This window comes from Tachyglossus aculeatus, chromosome 11, assembly GCF_015852505.1.
Source record: "Tachyglossus aculeatus isolate mTacAcu1 chromosome 11, mTacAcu1.pri, whole genome shotgun sequence".
Lineage (NCBI taxonomy): Eukaryota > Metazoa > Chordata > Mammalia > Monotremata > Tachyglossidae > Tachyglossus > Tachyglossus aculeatus.
The window spans coordinates 1826432-1844651 of NC_052076.1; the positions used below are offsets into that span (position 1 = coordinate 1826432).

General features: G+C 51.5%; 1 protein-coding gene across 1 annotated transcript; it reads left to right on the top strand.

Moving 5' to 3' along the window:
- The first annotated feature begins 7888 nt into the window (after positions 1 to 7888).
- On the top strand, positions 7889 to 16624 carry MAT2A (methionine adenosyltransferase 2A). The gene is made up of 9 exons (XM_038753471.1): positions 7889 to 8077; positions 11592 to 11669; positions 11755 to 11877; positions 12657 to 12769; positions 12873 to 13016; positions 13388 to 13606; positions 13723 to 13905; positions 14014 to 14147; positions 14907 to 16624. Exons 1-9 carry the CDS (start codon positions 7987 to 7989, stop codon positions 15007 to 15009), a joined length of 1188 nt encoding a protein of 395 aa, XP_038609399.1. The 5' UTR covers positions 7889 to 7986; the 3' UTR covers positions 15010 to 16624.
- Positions 16625 to 18220: the final 1596 nt, after the last annotated feature.

Here is an 18220-nt window from a genome sequence, read left to right on the forward strand (position 1 = left end):
CCTTCCTCTCCCCCTCCTCATCCCCCCGTCTTACCTCCTTCCCATCCCCACAGCACCCGTATATATGTTTGTACGTATTTATTACTCTATTTATTTATTTTACTTGTACATATCTATTCTATTCATTTTATTTTGTTAATATGTTTTGTTTTGTTCTCTGTCTCCCCCTTCTAGACTGTGAGCCCATTGCTGGGTAGGGACCGTCTCTATATGTTGCCAACTTGTACTTCCCAAGTGCTCAATACAGTGCTCTGCACACAGTAAGTGCTCAATAAATATGATTGATTGATTGATTAATTGATTGACAGCACCCCCACCACTTGCCACTCCTGTGGGGCAAGGAACACGTCTCTTTTGGAAGAGCTCTCTTGGTGCCCCAAACGCTTGGTGTACTGCCAAGTACCGGGGGAATAACTACCATAATTCAAATCCCAAACAGCCAAGAATCAACACGTTGCTAGAGTTGGCAAGTTCCAAAATCCAAAGTCAATCACCACTGGAGCCAAGTGCTGATGCTTTTAACGTTCCGGGTTATTGAGTTTTGCTTAACTAAAATTATACAAAATCAGAGACACATCTCTGGAACTACTACGACTGAAGAGACCTTCGGTCCCCGTGGACGCTTACAGTCTCTAGACCGTAATCTCCTTGTGGGCAGGGAACATGTCTACCAACTCTTCTGTATCATACTCTCCTAAGTGCTCAGTACAGTGCTCTGTGCACAGTAAATGCTCAATAAATATCACTGATTGAGGCCTAGAGGGCCGGCTCCTCTGATATTGATTTGCCCCCAGTAAGGGTTTCTTGGCCCCAGTTGGGAATGTTTTCTAGGCCCAAAATCTAGAATTCTTAGAGGGTGGGGTTCTTTTAGTTTGGGTCCTGGGGTGTGTGTCGACTGTGTTTTGACGGTCCAGTTATGCCTGTTGGTTTTGAAACCCTGCTACACATCAATCCATTAAACAGTGGCATTTATTGAACAGTTACTGAGTGCTAGGCACTGTACACTGCATGCTAAGCCTGTGGGAGAATACAACAGTAGGGAGACACATATTCCCTGACCTCGAGGAGCTTATAGTCTTAACGGGGATGAAAGTCAAATACAAATTATTTCCAGACAGTGAAACAAGGAGAAAGAGCCCAGGTTTTAACCCTCCCTCACCTCACCTGCCTTTGATACAGTGGACCACTCTGTCCTTAAAACACTTACCACAGCTTGGTTTTGCTAACTTGGGTCTTATCCTACATCACTTACTGATGAAGAGGTTTCTTAGCTCCTCTTCTACCTCTTATTCCTTAACTTTAGGTGCCCCACAGTCTTCTCTTCTGGGTCAATCAATCAAGGGTAAACTTACTGTAAATGAACTGTGGGCAGAACAGTGTACTAAGTGCTTGGGAGGGTACAAATTAGTAAGTAGTGGGAAGCAGCATGGTCTAGTGGAAAGAGCACGGGCCTGGGTGCCAGAGGACCTGGGTTCTAATCTTGACTGTGCCAATTGCTTGCTGTGTGGCCTTGGGCAAGTCACTGAATTTCTCTGTGCCTCAGTTACTTCATATGTCAAATGGGGATTAAATCCTTCTCCCTCCAGTTTAGACTGTGTGCCCCATGTAGGACAGGGACTGAATCTACCCCAGCCCTTAGAACGGTGCTTAACAAATACCCCCCACCAAAAAAGTAGATTTGAAACCTGCCCTCAAGGAAGTCTAGTGGACCCTACTCTTCTCGCTCTATAACCACCCTCTCGGAGAGCTCGTAGGCTCTCATGGGGCTTCAGGTACCACCTCTACGTGGATGACCCCCCAAATCTATCTCTCCAGTTCCGACCCCTGCAAATAACCTTCAACACTGTATCTCCTCTGGAGTCCCGGATAATTTCCACTTGGATGTCCCACCAGCAGTTTACACTCACCCTGTGTAAAACTGAATTACTCATCTCCCCTCTAAATCTCCTCCTCTTCCTCACTTTGCTAATCTCAGCTGATAACACCCCCTTCCTTCCTTCTCACTGCCTGTTCATCTTGCGTCTACCCCAGCATTTAGCAGACAGAAAGCACTTAATAAGCAGCATCCTAATGAGACGAGAATAATTGAAGTAGGGGCTGGAAAAGCATCAGGCGACAGATTGACACGAGATCACCTGGGATTAGGTAGTTACGAAAGCATTCATCCTGTGTGTAGGGCACAGTCCTGGTTGACCAGCTGGATGATTCCCTTGTCCCATTAGTCAGTTCAAACCAGAATTTATTTATTCCAATGTCCCGCAGGCGGGCCTGGTCGGGAACACCCTAGAAAGGTTTGTTAGGGCTGAGAGCCCCCAGGGAGCCCTTCGCCCGGCCGACATGATCAATTCAATTCAATTCAATCGTATTTATTCATTCATTCAGTCGTACTTATTGAGCACTTATTGTGTACGGAGCATTGTACTAAGCGCTTGGGAAGTACAATTCAGCAACAAATAGAGATAATCCCTGCCCACAACAGTCTAGAAGATCACATGGGGCTCATGGCCTGCCAGGCTTTCTGGCTGTGGGGCCGAAAGGACGATTTCGAGTTTGAGGCCGCAAGGCCCTTCCTCTCCTCTGCTTGGGGCCCATCCACCGGGGCCTGGTCACTTTCGGCAGGATTAAACCTGACATTCATCAGCGGGCCTGGGACTGCCGTGACATTATATCTAAATTGCTGTAGCACAGATTACCAGGGCACCTAAGGGTTTCATCTGTCATGTGTGCCTTTGAGGGGAGGCTTCGGTTAATTCTTTCCAGATAAGGCGGGGGTGATGTTCCAAACTGCCCACCAGGATGGAAGGAAACTATCCCCGGTGCCTTCTGCCCGGGCAATGGTCCTTTATCTGGCTGTCACAGAGGGTTCAGAACATGCCGCTCGCCTGTCAGTATGACGCTCCCACTTCTGACCGATTGCATATATCCAGCCCGAGGCCTGGACCTTCCTCCCCTGCTCCTGCCCCAAAACAAGTCCTTCCCCGCCTTCAAACTCTTCCAAAATCCCCCTTCTGCCATGAAGCCTTCCCACTTGGCTTCAGAGGGGACAGGACAGCAGAGCCAGGGAGATGCCTAATTTGAACTTTCCTCCCCTCTTCAAGTCCAGAGATGCTGGCAGGGATGGGAAATCGAGAAGCCTGAGTCCCCTTTTTCGCTCAAGGAAAGTATGCTGGGCATCTCCCTCAGCCCACCCAGGGCCAGAGAATGGGATGGGACCACGGACCACCTCCGCCCCCATGCCCAATCCCGTGAGCGGAAGGCCTGACTCCCACCCAGAATCCAGGGAGGTGGGGAGAAAGGATCGGGGGGCAGAGGGGTGTCACACTCTGGGGTGGGAAATGGGAGCCAGGTGCTCCTCTCCAGCCCTGCTCTCGCAGCTGGAAGGAGCTGGTTTTAGCTTTCCTCCAACTCAGAGAATGAGGTTGCAAGGAAGGGAGGTCGATCTGGTGTTTGTCAGGGTGACTGCGGGGGAGAGTTGTGTGCATGACTCGGTGGGTCTGGGTGTGTGAGAGAGGTTGCAGAAAAGAGAAAATTCAAAGCAAAAGAGGAAAATTCAAATAGATACAGCCTGGGAGAGAGGAAAACTTACTGCTCAGCACACAGTAAGGGCTCAATAAATACTACTTTATGTCTGAACGAAAAATTCCACCTGCCAGACTGGAGAGAAGAACTGAAAAATTTTATTGCTCATCTGCGCATGTTTCTGTGGACTCTGGATTCACTGTCCCCCGTGGGCATTTTTGTTTTAGATCAATATGTAAGTTTATATATGGCATGTTTTATTCCTCTTTCCTCCAGTAGACTATAAGTTTCTTAAAGGCATAGGCCACGTCTTGTCCTCCCTTGGTATCTCCTCCACCAGCTGTTTCCACAGCAGTGCCAAGGGCGGGGTAACTGTGGCAACCGCCCCAAGCGACACGGGTTGGGAGGGTTGTCGGGGGTTCACCCATCCCTTGGTTGAGGGATTTTGGAAGCAGAGTGGAGGAGTCGAGAGGGTGAGGGTTTTGGCTCCACCCTCTTGCTCCAGTCACTCTGTTGGAAATGTCAATTCCTGGGAAGGAAAAGAGGTGCAAATTCCTGCTCCTGTGAGCACCTCGCCCTACCCACCCTGGCCGACAGCATTTCAGTGGGGAAGTGTCAGCGAGAAATAAGCGTAAAGGGGTGGTTGGGTGGGAGGTTTGCGGGAAACAAACGTGGAAGGGTGGCTGGGAGGGACGTTTGCGTCACAGGCCCGGCCCTGCCCAGTAAAGAGCTCAGCACCAAGGGGTGTTCCCTGAGACAGCTGCCCAACTGGATAATGGGAGTTATGCCCCCAGTGATCAGAGGGGTCCACTTTACATTTGAGGTGTGTGTGTGTGGTAGTGGGGGGTAACAACTGAATGGGACTTGGTGGATGGGGGGGAGAGTGAAACGAAATCAGGCCCCTTTCAGGGCTTTTCAGCCCCTCTTCAAACTCAGCTCTCTTTGGCTTTGCTTGAAAGTATCTGTACCTTATCGGTGATCTGGGGCGAGGGAGTGCTGGAATCTGGCCCAACTAGCAGTGGGCGAAAACAACGGCTTTACCACCACAGGTGGAGCCCCTCAGGGGGCAAAGGTCCCTATTTGCCCCCATGCAACTGGCACCTGGGGCGAACCATACCCCATCCCCTCAAATTCCAAGTCCTGGAGAACTAGTGAAGCTTCAGCAATGCCTGCTGTTGTCTGTATTGTCTGTATAGACAATTTTTTTTCCCTCAGCAAAAGAAAGGTCTTTTTGAGAATTAACTGAGACTTCTTGTTCGAAAATGTTTATTACACTTCTGGATACAAGAGTTATAGGAAAATATAGCTGGCAAATGTATTTATTACCAATTCTTACCATGTACAATATTGTCTATAGATTTCTGTATTTTCCTTTGTTTCAAGCTGGGTCTCCCCTGGGTTGGTAACTCATTCCTGTCCCTTACTTGACACCTGTCCACATGTTTTGTTTTGTTGTCTGTCTCCCCGTTCTAGACTGTGAGCCCGTTGTTGTGTAGGGGCCGTCTCTATATGTTGCCAGCTTGTACTTCCCAAGCGCTTAGTACAGTGCTCTGCACACAGTAAGCGCTCAATAAATACGATTGAATGAATGAATGAAAGACCATAAAATTGGAATCGGGAAGACCTGGGCTCTAGTCCCAGCTCTGTCACTGACCTGCTTTTTGTCCTTGGGGCTCTCTGGGCCTCAGCATCCTCATCCATAAAATGGGGACAAGAAGCCTACTCCCCTTTCCTCTGGGATTTTGAGCCCTGCTTGGAACTGGGACAGTATTCAATCTGAGAAGCAACACGGCCCGGTGGAGAAGAGCACGTCAGAGGACCTGGGTTCCTCTCCCCACTCTAGCCACTTGTCTGCTATGTGCCCTCGGAAAAGTCACACACTTTTCAGGGCCTCCGTTTCCTCACCTGTAAATAGGGGCTAAAAACCTGTTCTCACTTCTACTTGGATTGTGAGTTTCATGCCGAACTAGGGCTGCTTCCGACCTGACGATTCTGTATCTACTCCTGTCCCTAATAAAGTGATTGACACACAGTAGGCGCCGTTTGAAAAATACTTCAGTTATTAAGATTACCTGCCCCCATTTCTGGGCACAACGCTTGGCACCTAATAAGCACGTCCTAAATACCCTCATTTTCATCATCATCTCCTTATTCAGGTGCCCAAGTGAGGCGAAATGCCTAGTCAGACCTTACCATCAGATGCCTGGATGCACCGGGGGCACAGACAGCGGGCTTGGCCTGTGGAGTCAAAGTCCGCACTTTGCTCCTGGATCCCGCTCTGTGTCACGAGTCCCCCAGGCTCCTTTCCCGCCATTCCCGCCCCTGAAATAGCGGGAAGGATGGTCTTTGCTCGTGACCATCATGAGAAGCAGCGTGGCTCAGCGGAAAGAGCACGGGCTCTGGAGTCAGAGGTCATGGGTTTGAATCCCGGCTCCACCACATGTCTGCTGTGTGACCTTGGGCAAGTCACTTAACTTCTCAGAGCCTCAGTTACCTCATCTGTAAAATGGGGATGATGACTGTGAGCCCCACGCGGGACAACCTGATCACCTTGTATCCCCCCCACCCCCAGCGCTTAGAACGGTGTTTTGCACCTAGTAAGCGCTTAACAAATGCCATCAAAAAAAAAAAATGACCTTGCCCCTCATCCAACACAGGAACGAAGAGATGGACTCTCTGGGTTTCCCTCCCCATTTAGAGACCATTTGGTGGGGGGGGGGCGTTAAGATGGATGGCACTGAGCTTGCCAGTGCGTGCAGGGCACTGTAGTGAGCGCCTGGGAGAGTGGGACATAGTAGGCGGCTCTTAGTCCAGTGGCCATTTCCCTCCGCCTGGGGCCCAGTGCGAGTCTGGTTGGGGAGGCCTCTTCCTGGCTGTGGCTTGGGCTCCGAGGGAGCAATCAATCAATCGTATTTATTGAGCGCTTCCTGTGTGCAGAGCACTGTACTAAGCGCTTGGGAATCAATCAGTTGTATTTATTGAGCGCTTACTGTGTGCAGAGCACTGTACTAATAACAATAACAATGTTGGCATTTGTAAGTGCTTACTATGTGCAAAGCACTGTTCTAAGCGCTGGGGGGGGGATACAAAGGGATCAGGTTGTCCCATGTGGGGTTCACAGTCTTAATCCCCATTTTACAGACGAGGTAACTGAGGCTCAGAGAAGTTAAGTGACTTGCCCAAGGTCACACAGCAGGCACGTGGCGGAGTCGGAATTCGAACCCATGACCTCTGACTCCAAAGCCCGGGCTCTTTCCACCGAGCCACGCTGCTTCTCATAAGCAAGTTGGCAACATCTAGAGACGGTCCCTACCCAACAGTGGGCTCACAGTCTAGAAGACAAGACCCCCCAAGGCGATCGTCATCCCCGGGGCCTGGAATGCCCTCCCTCTGCCCATCCGCCAAGCTATCTCTCTTCCTCCCTTCAAGGCCCTGCTGAGAGCTCACCTCCTCCAGGAGGCCTTCCCACACTCAGCCCCTTCCTTCCTCTCCCCCTCGTCCCCCTCTCCATCCCTCCCATCTTACCTCCTTCCCTTCCCCACAGCACCTGTATATATGTATAGATGTTTGTACATATTTATTACTCTATTTATTTATTTATTTTACTTGTACATTTCTATCCTATTTATTTTATTTTGTTGGTATGTTTGGTTCCGTTCTCTGTCTCCCCCTTTTCGACTGTGAGCCCACTGTTGGGTAGGGACTGTCTCTATGTGTTGCCAATTTGGACTTCCCAAGCGCTTAGTCCAGTGCTCTGCACATAGTAAGCGCTCAATAAATACGATTGATTGATTGATTGATTGATATATGTTGCCAACTTGTACTTCCCAAGCGCTTAGTCCAGTGCTCTGCACATAGTAAGCGCTCAATAAATACGACTGACGATGGTCGGAGTCGGGAAGGGGGCCTGGCACAACCCCCGGGAAAAGCGGGGGAAGCGAACGGGATAAGCCAGTCCTGCCCCCTCCTCAGGGCCGCCGCCAACGGTTAGGAAAAGGCGGGGAGCGGGGCCCAGACGGAGAGGAAGGGGGTGGGAGAGTCCAACTGCGCCCTGCGGGGGGGGGCCGCCTCAGGGAAAAAAAACCCGCTCCTGTTTCTCCTACGGGAAAGGCCGGATTTTCCCACTTCTGCGGCTCGGAGGGCACGAGTGGGAATGGGGGGGGGGGAGGTTGGTTACATAAGCGCTGTGGAGCTCCGGGTTTTTTTTTCTTTTGAAAATGGTTCGGCCCGCTCCGCCCCCCCCCCACCGCCCTCATGAATGGCGCATTGGCGCGCGACGGCGAGGGGCGGTGCCCGGGAGTAGGGCGCGCGCCTGCGCAGGGCTATAAATAGGCGGGCGCCCTCTCAGCCGCCTCATTCTGCCGGCGGCGCTCGAAGAGGTCGGACGCACTCTCGCTCGCTCTTCCAGGCCCGGGGAGCGACACCCTCCTCCCGTCGTCGTCACCGCCCTCCTCCTCTTCCGCGACGATGAACGGACAACTCAACGGCTTCCATGAGGCTTTCATCGAGGAAGGCACCTTCCTCTTCACCTCCGAGTCCGTAGGGGAAGGGCACCCAGGTGAGGCGGGGCCGGTCCATCGATCAATCAATCGTGTTGAGCGCTTACAGGGTGCAGAGCACTGCACTAAGCGCTTGGGAAGTACAAGTTGGCCACATATAATATGTTGGTATTTGTTAAGCGCTTATTATGTGCAAAGCACTGTTGTAAGCGCTGAAGACAGTATGTAGTATCCACCTTTTAGACGGTGAGCCCACTGTTGGGTAGGGACTGTCTCTATATGTTGCCAAGTTGGCCACATATAATAATAATAATGTTGGTATTTGTTAAGCGCTTATTATGTGCAAAGCACTGTTGTAAGCGCTGAAGACAGTATGTAGTATCCACCTTTTAGACGGTGAGCCCACTGTTGGGTAGGGACTGTCTCTATATGTTGCCAAGTTGGCCACATATAATAATAATAATAATGTTGGTATTTGTTAAGCGCTTATTATGTGCAAAGCACTCTTCTAAGCGCTGAAGACAGTATGTAGTATCCCCCTTTTAGACTGTGAGCCCACTGTTGGGTAGGGCCTGTCTCTATATGTTGCCAACTTGGGCTTCCCAAGCGCTTAGTACAGTGCTCCGCGCGCAGTAAGCGCTCAATCAATACGATTGATGCCTTTTAGACTGTGAGCCCACTGTTGGGCAGGGCCTGTCTCTATATGTTGCCAACGTGGACTTCCCAAGCGCTTAGTACAGTGCTCCGCGCGCAGTAAGCGCTCAATCAATACGATTGATGCCTTTTAGACTGTGAGCCCACTGTTGGGTAGGGCCTGTCTATATGTTGCCAACTTGGGCTTCCCAAGCGCTTAGTACAGTGCTCCGCACGCAGTAAGCGCTCAGTCAATACGATTGATGCCTTTTAGACTGTGAGCCCACTGTTGGGTAGGGCCTGTCTCTATATGTTGCCAACTTGGGCTTCCCAAGCGCTTAGTACAGTGCTCCGCGCGCAGTAAGCGCTCAATCAATACGATTGATGCCTTTTAGACTGTGAGCCCACTGTTGGGTAGGGCCTGTCTCTATATGTTGCCAACTTGGGCTTCCCAAGCGCTTAGTACAGCGCTCAATCAATACGATTGATGATATATAGACGTATAGACGAGACAGTCCCTACCCAACAGCTTCCCGTCCCAGGTCCTAGAAAATTCCAGAATCGGCGAGGGAGGGGTTGGCCGGCGAGGGGAGAGCCGCTTTCCCTCCGCTTCCCGCACGCTTCCCTGGTCCTCGGGAGCGCGCCCCCGGGGCCGCGGGCGCGCGCTTCCCCCGCATTGCAGCGCCCCACCACGTGTCCGCTGCCATGGGGGAGCTGGCGGGGGCGCGCGGCCATGCGGGCTCCCACGTGGCCCGCCCCGCATCCCACCAGGCCCGGCTGTCGGCCTCTAAATTTAGACCCTTGTCTGGGAGCTGGAGGAGTCACTCAGTCGTATTTAGTGAGCGCTTACAGCGTGCAGAGCACTGTACTAAGCGCTCGGGAAGTACAAGGTGGCAACGTGGAGAGACGGGCCCCACCCAGCAGCGGGCTCACGGTCTAGAAGGGGGAGGCAGACGACGAACCATATTAATAAAATAAAGAATAGAGAAGCAGCGTGGCTCAGTGGAAAGAGCCCGGGCTTTGGAGTCGGAGATCATGGGTTCAAATCCCGGCTCCGCCACTTGTCAGCTGTGTGACTTTGGGCATCATCATCATCATCATCAATCGTATTTATTGAGCGCTTACTATGTGCAGAGCACTGGACTAAGCGCTTGGGAAGTACAAATTGGCAACATATACAGTCCCTACCCAACAGTGGGCTCACAGTCTAAAATCACTTCTCTGGGCCTCAGTTCCCTCATCTGTAAAATGGGAATTAAGACTGTGAGCGCCCCCTGGGACAACCTGATCACCTTGTGTCACCCCAGCGCTTAGAACAGTGCTTTGCACATAGTAAGCGCTTAACAAATGCCATTATTATTATTATAAAGAGAATAAATATTCATTCATTCATTCAATCGTATTTACTGAGCGCTTACTGCGTGCAGAGCACTGTACTAAGCGCTTGGGAAGTCCAAGTTGGCAACGTATTGTCCAAGTAAATATGTACAAGTAAAATAAATAGAGTAGCGAATATGTACAAACATATACGGTGCTGTGGGGGGCAAGGAGGGAGAGAGGGTGGCTGGTCTGGGGCTTGTCCTTAGTGGGGCCACCTATGGATGCCATGCCCCCCCCCCCCAACCCCGGAGGGAAACCGTTCCCCACCGACTGGGGCAGGATCGTTTTACAGCCATTTCTCCACAGCCTCGTCCCGTCAGACATTTTGATTGAGTTCGGCGGAGTCGCGCAGAGGCACACACCCAGCCGAAAGGCCTTTTTCACTGCTCCTGGCTCCTCCGGGATGGAAGAGTATTCCACGTACTAGGTGTCGGTCTCTTTAGACTTGCCAACCTGGGGGGCCCTTACTCGGCCTGGAAGGGCGAGAGCCCTTTTCCCCAAACCCACCCAGCAAGGCTGCAGCAGAGGGAGGAGCCAGTCCTGGTTGTCCCCAAGTGGGAGACGTGTGTGAGCTGAGTGTGTCTGTAGCTAGCTGGCACTAGAAATGGGTATATATAGCTGTAGACAGAAAGATCCGCGTGTACATTAGGTTGCATCATAATCCCAAGAACGCGTCTATTCCGGTTTACTCAGCCTCAGTTAGACGGAAGAAGCGTTTCTGCGCCTTTCCGAATGAGTCCAGTCCCTTGGGCATCTTTTGTCCTTGACATCATGAGTAATTCGAAATTTGGGGGAGGGGTCATGTTGATTGTTCCACCAGTAAAGCTCGGGATCTAATGGAAAGTAGGCTGACTAAATAGGGATAGTTTTCTTTTCCGCACATGCGTTGGCCATTCGAAAATGCAGGACGGAAAAATATGGAGTAGGCTAAAGCGCTTTGTGGGGATCGAGTGCCTTTAATCTCTGCGAAAAGGGGATAGGTTAAATCTGGGTTCCCTTCGGTAATCCAGAAGTGTAGTACAGCCCACGGGTATCCGATTCACGATTTTTTTTTGGCTTTCCTTGTTTTTGGACTCCAAGCCAAAGTATTAAGCTTAGAATTAGCCTTAAAGTGAGAATGAGCTTGAAACAAAGGACTATTGTCTTTCCTAATGAACTCCCTCTCTCCCTGCTCCTGAAACTGAGTTTGCATTAGGATATCAACATTTATTAAACATTAATCACTTTCCATGCTGCACCTAGATTTTCGTCGTTCATATTCTCTGCCCACTTAAAAATTGGTAGCCATCTGCAGCTCACTAGATGAAGAGCCAAGCCTAAAGTGCAGCTATATTGAGAACATAGTGTCAACTTGCAATTAGCATGCAACTCAGCCCTTAGATTATTCCAGCTGCCTTCAGTGCCGTGACCTCTAGCGATACACTAGTTAACAGCGAAGACTCCTAAAGCCCTCAGTGGAATGTTTTTTTTACCGGGGGGGAGGGAGGAGAGGGCAATCTGAGCCAAATTTTTAGGTTGGATCCAGTAGTCTGAAAGCAGCATTCATGCATTTCTTTCTAGATAAGATTTGTGACCAAATTAGCGATGCTGTCCTTGATGCCCACCTCCAGCAGGACCCTGATGCTAAAGTCGCTTGTGGTGAGTGGTGAACATCTTTCAACCATCAGTTACCTAGCCTCAACACCTGAGCCTCTGTAATGACTGTTTGTAACCTGTCCTGTAGAAACGGTTGCTAAAACAGGGATGATCCTTCTTGCTGGGGAGATCACATCCAGAGCTGCTGTCGACTACCAGAAAGTGGTCCGAGAAACCATTAAACATGTTGGCTATGATGATTCCTCCAAAGGTAAGTTGTCCAGTTGGCTTGACAAGAAGGTAATTGTGCAGTGGTATTCCCAAGATAAGTCAGTACCCTTCTCCCCGCCCCACTTCTCACCCATCTAAGGTAGGTGATATATCCCGGCTAATGTCAGCACAAACTTCCAGGTCCATGGTTGTGGGTTGTTCCTGCCACCTAAGCACACTCTGAAATAAGGCGGTAGATACCTCTTCTCCTCCCCCCCCCCGCCCCTGAAAGTACCATGACCCTGAGTCATCAAATCCATTCTGCTGCTGGCTCCACAGCCATCTTTGGTCACTTTTCCGGTGATCTCTGGGAAGAGTCGTGTTGTGGTCTTGCCCACTCAGTGACTTTCCATATGCCGGCTGTCTCTTTCGAACTTGTTGGAGTATGCTAAGCCCTGACAGTGTGTCACTGTGCACCCCCTCCACCGCCCCCTTTAAAATGTGGGTGATACTTGAAAGCCTGGGCTTACTGTTTGAAATGTTTGCCAGGTGACTGTGCCTGCAAAGTCCACCCACCACAGTTTGTCTGGGAATCAACAGAAACCCATCCACCTGTTAAATCCCCAGTCCCTGAGTCTTGGGCTATGAGGGTATTAGCTGTTGTAAGTCAATCCTCTACATGTAAAATGGTTTCTCCCCCCCTCTTCCCCACTGTGTCTTAACTTGAAAAACCCAGTCCACATTAGGTCTCATCCCTGTACCCTAAACCCACTCCACAGTTAAAAGTGAGGCCCCTGAGGATTGTTGGCACACCTTGAAACAAGCTTCTGTCCCTTGTAGGGTTTGACTACAAAACCTGCAATGTACTCGTGGCCTTGGAGCAGCAGTCACCAGATATTGCTCAGGGAGTTCATTTGGACAGAAATGAAGAGGATATTGGTGCGGGCGACCAGGTTTGTTGCTAATCTTCCATCCCAAAAAACCAAATTGCATCTCATTGAATAGCAGAGTTTCATGATGGGGCTTTTGTTTCTCCCCCCCCCCGCCCCCCCATAGGGCTTGATGTTTGGCTATGCCACAGATGAGACAGAAGAGTGCATGCCGTTGACCATTGTCCTCGCGCACAAGCTCAACGCTAAACTGGCTGAGTTGCGGCGCAATGGAACACTGCCTTGGCTTCGTCCAGATTCGAAAACTCAAGTAAGTAGTTCCCGGAATCTCTGAAAGTCATGCAATCTCATTGAGCAAGCCGGGTACTCAGTTTAGCACGGTCAGGTTACGAAGGCTAGTAACCGTGTGGAAGGAGCTGAGAGAGCCCCCTCCCTAAGACCGGAGAGTCAGTCCCAGGTTCCTCATCTAGCGTCTCCCTCCCCACTCCCTTGTCCGCTGACCCAAAAGAAATTTGTCCGCTCACCCTGAAGCAATTACCGCAGTGATGGCTTAGCTCTTATCTGGGTTAAACCAGCTGGGAAGCCCGCTTCTGCCATGCGGGAAGGTGGTGCTCCACTGGTGGGGGTTGGTTTGGAGACGGGTCATCGGCTCTCGGCATCTCATGATGGATCTTCTCTCAGGTGACGGTACAGTACATGCAGGACCGCGGGGCCGTCCTTCCCATCAGAGTCCACACAATCGTCATCTCCGTCCAACACGACGAAGACGTCTGCTTGGATGAGATGAGGGATGCCCTGAAGGAGAAGGTGATCAAAGCCGTCGTGCCGGCCAAGTACCTGGATGAGGACACAATCTATCACCTGCAGCCTAGTGGCAGGTTTGTCATCGGTGGGCCTCAGGTAAGGCTGGGGACGTTGGTGTGGGGGGCACAGGGCGGGAGATTCTGGCCAGGTCCCTAAGTGGCTCCGACATCTGCCCCTTGCGCCCAAGGGTCTCACCGAGGCTGTTCCTCCAGGGTGATGCTGGCTTGACGGGACGCAAGATCATCGTGGACACGTACGGTGGCTGGGGTGCTCACGGCGGAGGGGCTTTCTCCGGAAAGGATTATACCAAAGTGGACCGTTCGGCTGCCTACGCCGCCCGTTGGGTCGCTAAATCCCTTGTGAAGGGAGGTCTGTGCAGGCGGGTGCTTGTTCAGGTAGGTGCTAGCTTGATGGTACATGGGCGTGATGAGTGGAATGACAAGCAGCCACGGCTGACGCTGCGAGTGAAGGGTTGGCTTCTGACGCCTCGCCTCGCCTCCTAGGTATCTTACGCTATCGGAGTGTCTCACCCGCTGTCCATCTCCATCTTCCATTATGGTACCTCTCAGAAGAGCGAGAGGGAGCTGCTGGAGATTGTGAAGAAGAACTTTGACCTCCGACCCGGGGTCATTGTCAGGTAAAGATGGTAATGCATGTTACTAGCGCCATCCCCCCTGGGGGGAAAAAAAGCAAACAAACAAGGCTTGTTAGTATTCAGGTCCAAGTGAAAACTAAGGCAGGGCGGGCCCTCAACCAATACCCACAGTAGAGACCCCTTCATTCCGACGACACTCGATAGTTGCTCTCTGAGACCGAGAGACGGTAGGTCGTGCTGTCTTGCATCCCCGTTTGGTCTTGGTTGGGCCGGGAAGCCGGGCTTTGAAATCCGCTCCCCCGACCCCAACTGTGACCAGTCAAGCAGCCCCTTAATGCTAGGCTGCCTTTCTGTGCCACTGGGACCTGAGGTGGGATGGGGGGCCGGGGAGGGATGGTAAGTATCGTACGACCTCAGAGACTTTCTTCTCGGGACCTGCTCCACGAGCTTTCAGGTCTGTTGGTGACTGGAGCCTCGAGCACATGGTCCCGGGCACAGCTCCGGGCTCGAGCCAAACAGGCGCCTCGGGTTCTGCGAAGGCACGCAAAGGGCCACGGCTCCGCAGTCGCTGTTAGACTGCAAGCCAGCGGGGCAGTGCCTGTCCTTCCTCTCCCTCACTGCAACAGTCCGGACAGCAGGGAGGCGTAACCCTTCTTCCCCCACAGACTTTCTTCCTAGCTTCCCCCACTGAGCCGCACACGTCTCATGTGCCAGGAGTCTTGAGAGAATGAGTCTTGCTGATTTTTGTGTCTGACCTCGATTTGATTACTACATATTAAGTTCTGGACTTGTATATTCCAGGGATCTGGATCTGAAGAAACCAATTTATCAGAGGACTGCAGCCTATGGCCACTTTGGTAGGGACAGCTTCCCATGGGAAGTGCCCAAAAAGCTAAAGTATTGAAAGTGTTAGGCTTCTTTCCCCAGACTTGTTGGCGTAGGTTACAGAGAAGCCCTCAAGCTCTGCGGGAAAGGGCCCCGCTCCCTAAACTCTCCTGTCCTCTTTCAGCTCCTGATCAGTTGCAGTCACTCTGTCCAATGACCTGAATTTTTAGCTTTTGTGTGGAGGCCGTAAGGTGGGCTGTGCTACTTTCTCCCCCCTGCCCCCCCCCCCCCCCAATTCCCGTCCCGTCCCCGATGTCCCGCTCACCCTTATAATGGATTTGGTGAGCTTTAGGTGACCCGTGTAACTTCCTAGAGGTGAGCAGGCAGCAGTCTGCCTAGTAAATGATGCTTTCAAATTGACCCGACTCTCCGCCCCCAGCCCCCCGGATCTAACCGCCTCACCTCCCTCCTCCCCCACCGCCCCGAGAGACGTCCTTGTAATGTGCCCGTGAAGTACTTGTAGTTTCTTGACCTGATGGAGCGATTGCCTGTCCTGCAGGACCACAGCCCCATCAGTGGCATGGGGCTTTTTTTTATATTGTTCGAGCTCTACTATGAATGTGAAGCCACCCCCTCTCTCCACCCTGGACCCCCCCAAACCCAACTCTTAATTATGTAGCTGCTTGTCCGGGTGTCCCTTACCAGATGAGTCTTGCATGCCTCGCAAAGTTCCAGGTGGAGCTCTAGCCTGACTTTAGAGAAAGGCAGTCAGCGTCTGAGCCCTTGCCCTGGCACCCGTGCTCTTAAATGGCCACCCTCTGACCGGCACTGGGGCCGAAACCTCTCCACTGTCTAGCTGTCTGTCCGGAGGACGTACGTAATAAGGTTTTAATTTTATCGAATCAATCCTATGCATGGTTTCAGCACTAGCCAAACCTCACCAACTCCTAGCTCTAGGATAACGGGCGCTTGGCACCCTTGCGATGTCCTACAGAGAAGTCGCGGGATGGTGCCAGAGGGTCTGTAGGTTGCACACTTTGGTATCGGAGTAACTTTTTCTTTATAAGAAAGACCAAGTATTCCACACTGCACAAGAGCTCCTCCCAGGGTTTTTTAACTTTGTTTTATTTTCAAAACCAGGTCCAATGAGCTTTCTGAACAGCTGGTGTAGCTACAGAGAAACCAGCTCCCTTCAGAGCAGTACTTTTGGCGGGGAGGAGAAGGAAATCCCTTCATACTTGAAACATTTTCTAATTGCTTATTTATTGTGTTCTGGGGTGTGGCGTGAGTACAGAGAAGCTATCACCTCAGAGAGGCAGCTTTTTAAAAAAGGAAAAAAATGAAAAACCTATTCTTTTGGACACCATGATTTCATTGCCATGTTTCCAGCATTCCCAGGTAGGCCAGGGTGTCCTACAGAAAAACCTTGGGTCGCACCTTTGGGGGTTCTGGCTGGTTTCTGAGGGGAGGGCAGAGCTGGAGCGGCTGGCCGTGGGGAGACGCTGAGTTGGCTGGTGTTGTACAGAGAAGCCAGCTTGTTTACAGGCTCATCCCATGACTACTGTCCTCAGCAGAAAGTGCCTTTCAGGATCTTTTTTTTTTTTTTTCGGGAGGTTTATTACGTATGTCTGGTTCTCAATTCCAACAGTAAATGAAGATCTTAATAAAATGCTAGGTTCTACCTTTTACTGTGAGTCGGTCCTCCCTCTGGAGAAGTTTTTTGTCCGGTCCGGGCTTAGCGGGATGGGGAAGAGAGCCTTGGCCGAGGCCCTCGAACAGAAGTGGAGCAGTTGGGTGGCAGTTTGACCCAAGCTTGGGATGGGTTTCCTCACTGGCACTTCTCCCTGGGTTGGGCTTGGTCTATAGTGGGTACAAAGTCCTCTTGAAAACTGGTCCTGCCCTTCACATGGAACTGCTTGCCTTCCCCTGGGACAACTGTTAAAAGGGTAGGGCCTTCTGGATTGGCATAAAAGTGCAAACCTCCCCTGGTAATCATAAACAGCATCACAGGCCTGGGCAGTAGAAGGACTTAAATTCAAGTCCTGGCTGCTCTGTGACACTGGGCAACTGGCTATGCCTCAGCTCCCTTATCTGTAAAATGGGGATTAAGACTACCCCTTGTGGGATGTGGACTGTGGCTTGTCTCTGCTCCAGGACTTAGTATCTAGTAAGCACTATTTATATATATTTAAAAAAAGCAACGACCTGTGGCTTTATACCTACTGTCTGCAGAGTTCTACTGGGTTAAGAAGGCTAGAATGGTTCAGTCCTCGGGGGAGCAGGGGTGGGGTTTGGCCCTTCCATCAGTTGGCTGTGGTGGGAGGGACTAGTAAATTGACCCTATAAGGGAGAATTGGGTATGTTCCTGCTTCCCCTACCCTCAGTTTTAGAGAGAAAGTGAGTATGTGTAGGGAGGAGCACTTAGGCCCTGCCAAATGAGGTTGAATAGATGAGGTGCTTATCCGGCCCGAGTTGTATTGTCCATGCTGTGGCTGCAAGCTGGCGATGGCCAAAAGTACAAGGCAGCTTGTGTGGTCCAGAGCCTCTAAACCCTTCCAGCTGGAGGCTCTGTTGCCTGGCTACAGCGGCCAGCAGTCCCTGGCACACCAGCTCTTGGATAGAAGTGGTGGCCTGTGCTGGGAGGACAGTTGTCTGTTGGGCCTAAAGCCCCTCTATTCTTGGCTGCTTTGGGGGAGCTGTGACCATGTTCCTACCAGGTTACTGGAACCTCCTGAACCACTGGGGCTGGCACCTGTAGCCCAGTTAGCCTTGAACCCTTCCTGACCTAACCACCAAAGTGCTTTTGGCCAGGGGTGGTGCTAAATGCTTTCTAAGATCCCCTGGTGCAAAGAATGTGCTAAGGGGTAGCATGGAGCCCAGCTGGGTGGTCAGTGGGCCCAGATTTGAGTTTGAACCTGGGCCCTGAGTCCCCTACCCTATAACAGGGCCCTTTTCCTTACCCAGGCAGCCTCAAGGAGTGACTGGCTGACTCAAAGCCCTTCTCTCTGCCCCACGGAGGGGAGTGTGGTTATGGTCGTTCCTTCCTGGATCCCTCAGCAGGGCTGCTGAAGTAAGACTGCAACCCCTACCCACCTGGCTGGTTGCCCTGAGCTCTGCAGCAAGTAGCTGGTGTGACTCAGAGAAATGTGGGGGCCCCACCCTATCTAGGCTCCAGTGTAGATAGGTTAGCACTGTAGTCCCTTCCCTTCCCAGCTGCCAAGCCCAAGGCAGCACTTTCCGCTGTACCTGCTCTGAACCCAGGTGTCCAACTGGCCAGGCCAGGGCTCCCC

Bases quoted from the DNA above. Each gene is read 5' to 3' on its own strand.
- MAT2A (XM_038753471.1), top strand. From the start codon at position 7,987: ATGAACGGACAACTCAACGGCTTCCATGAGGCTTTCATCGAGGAAGGC. The intron at 11,670-11,754 runs GTGAGTGGTGAA...CCTGTCCTGTAG, and splicing joins TGATGCTAAAGTCGCTTGTG to AAACGGTTGCTAAAACAGGG. The intron at 12,770-12,872 runs GTTTGTTGCTAA...GCCCCCCCATAG, and splicing joins ATATTGGTGCGGGCGACCAG to GGCTTGATGTTTGGCTATGC.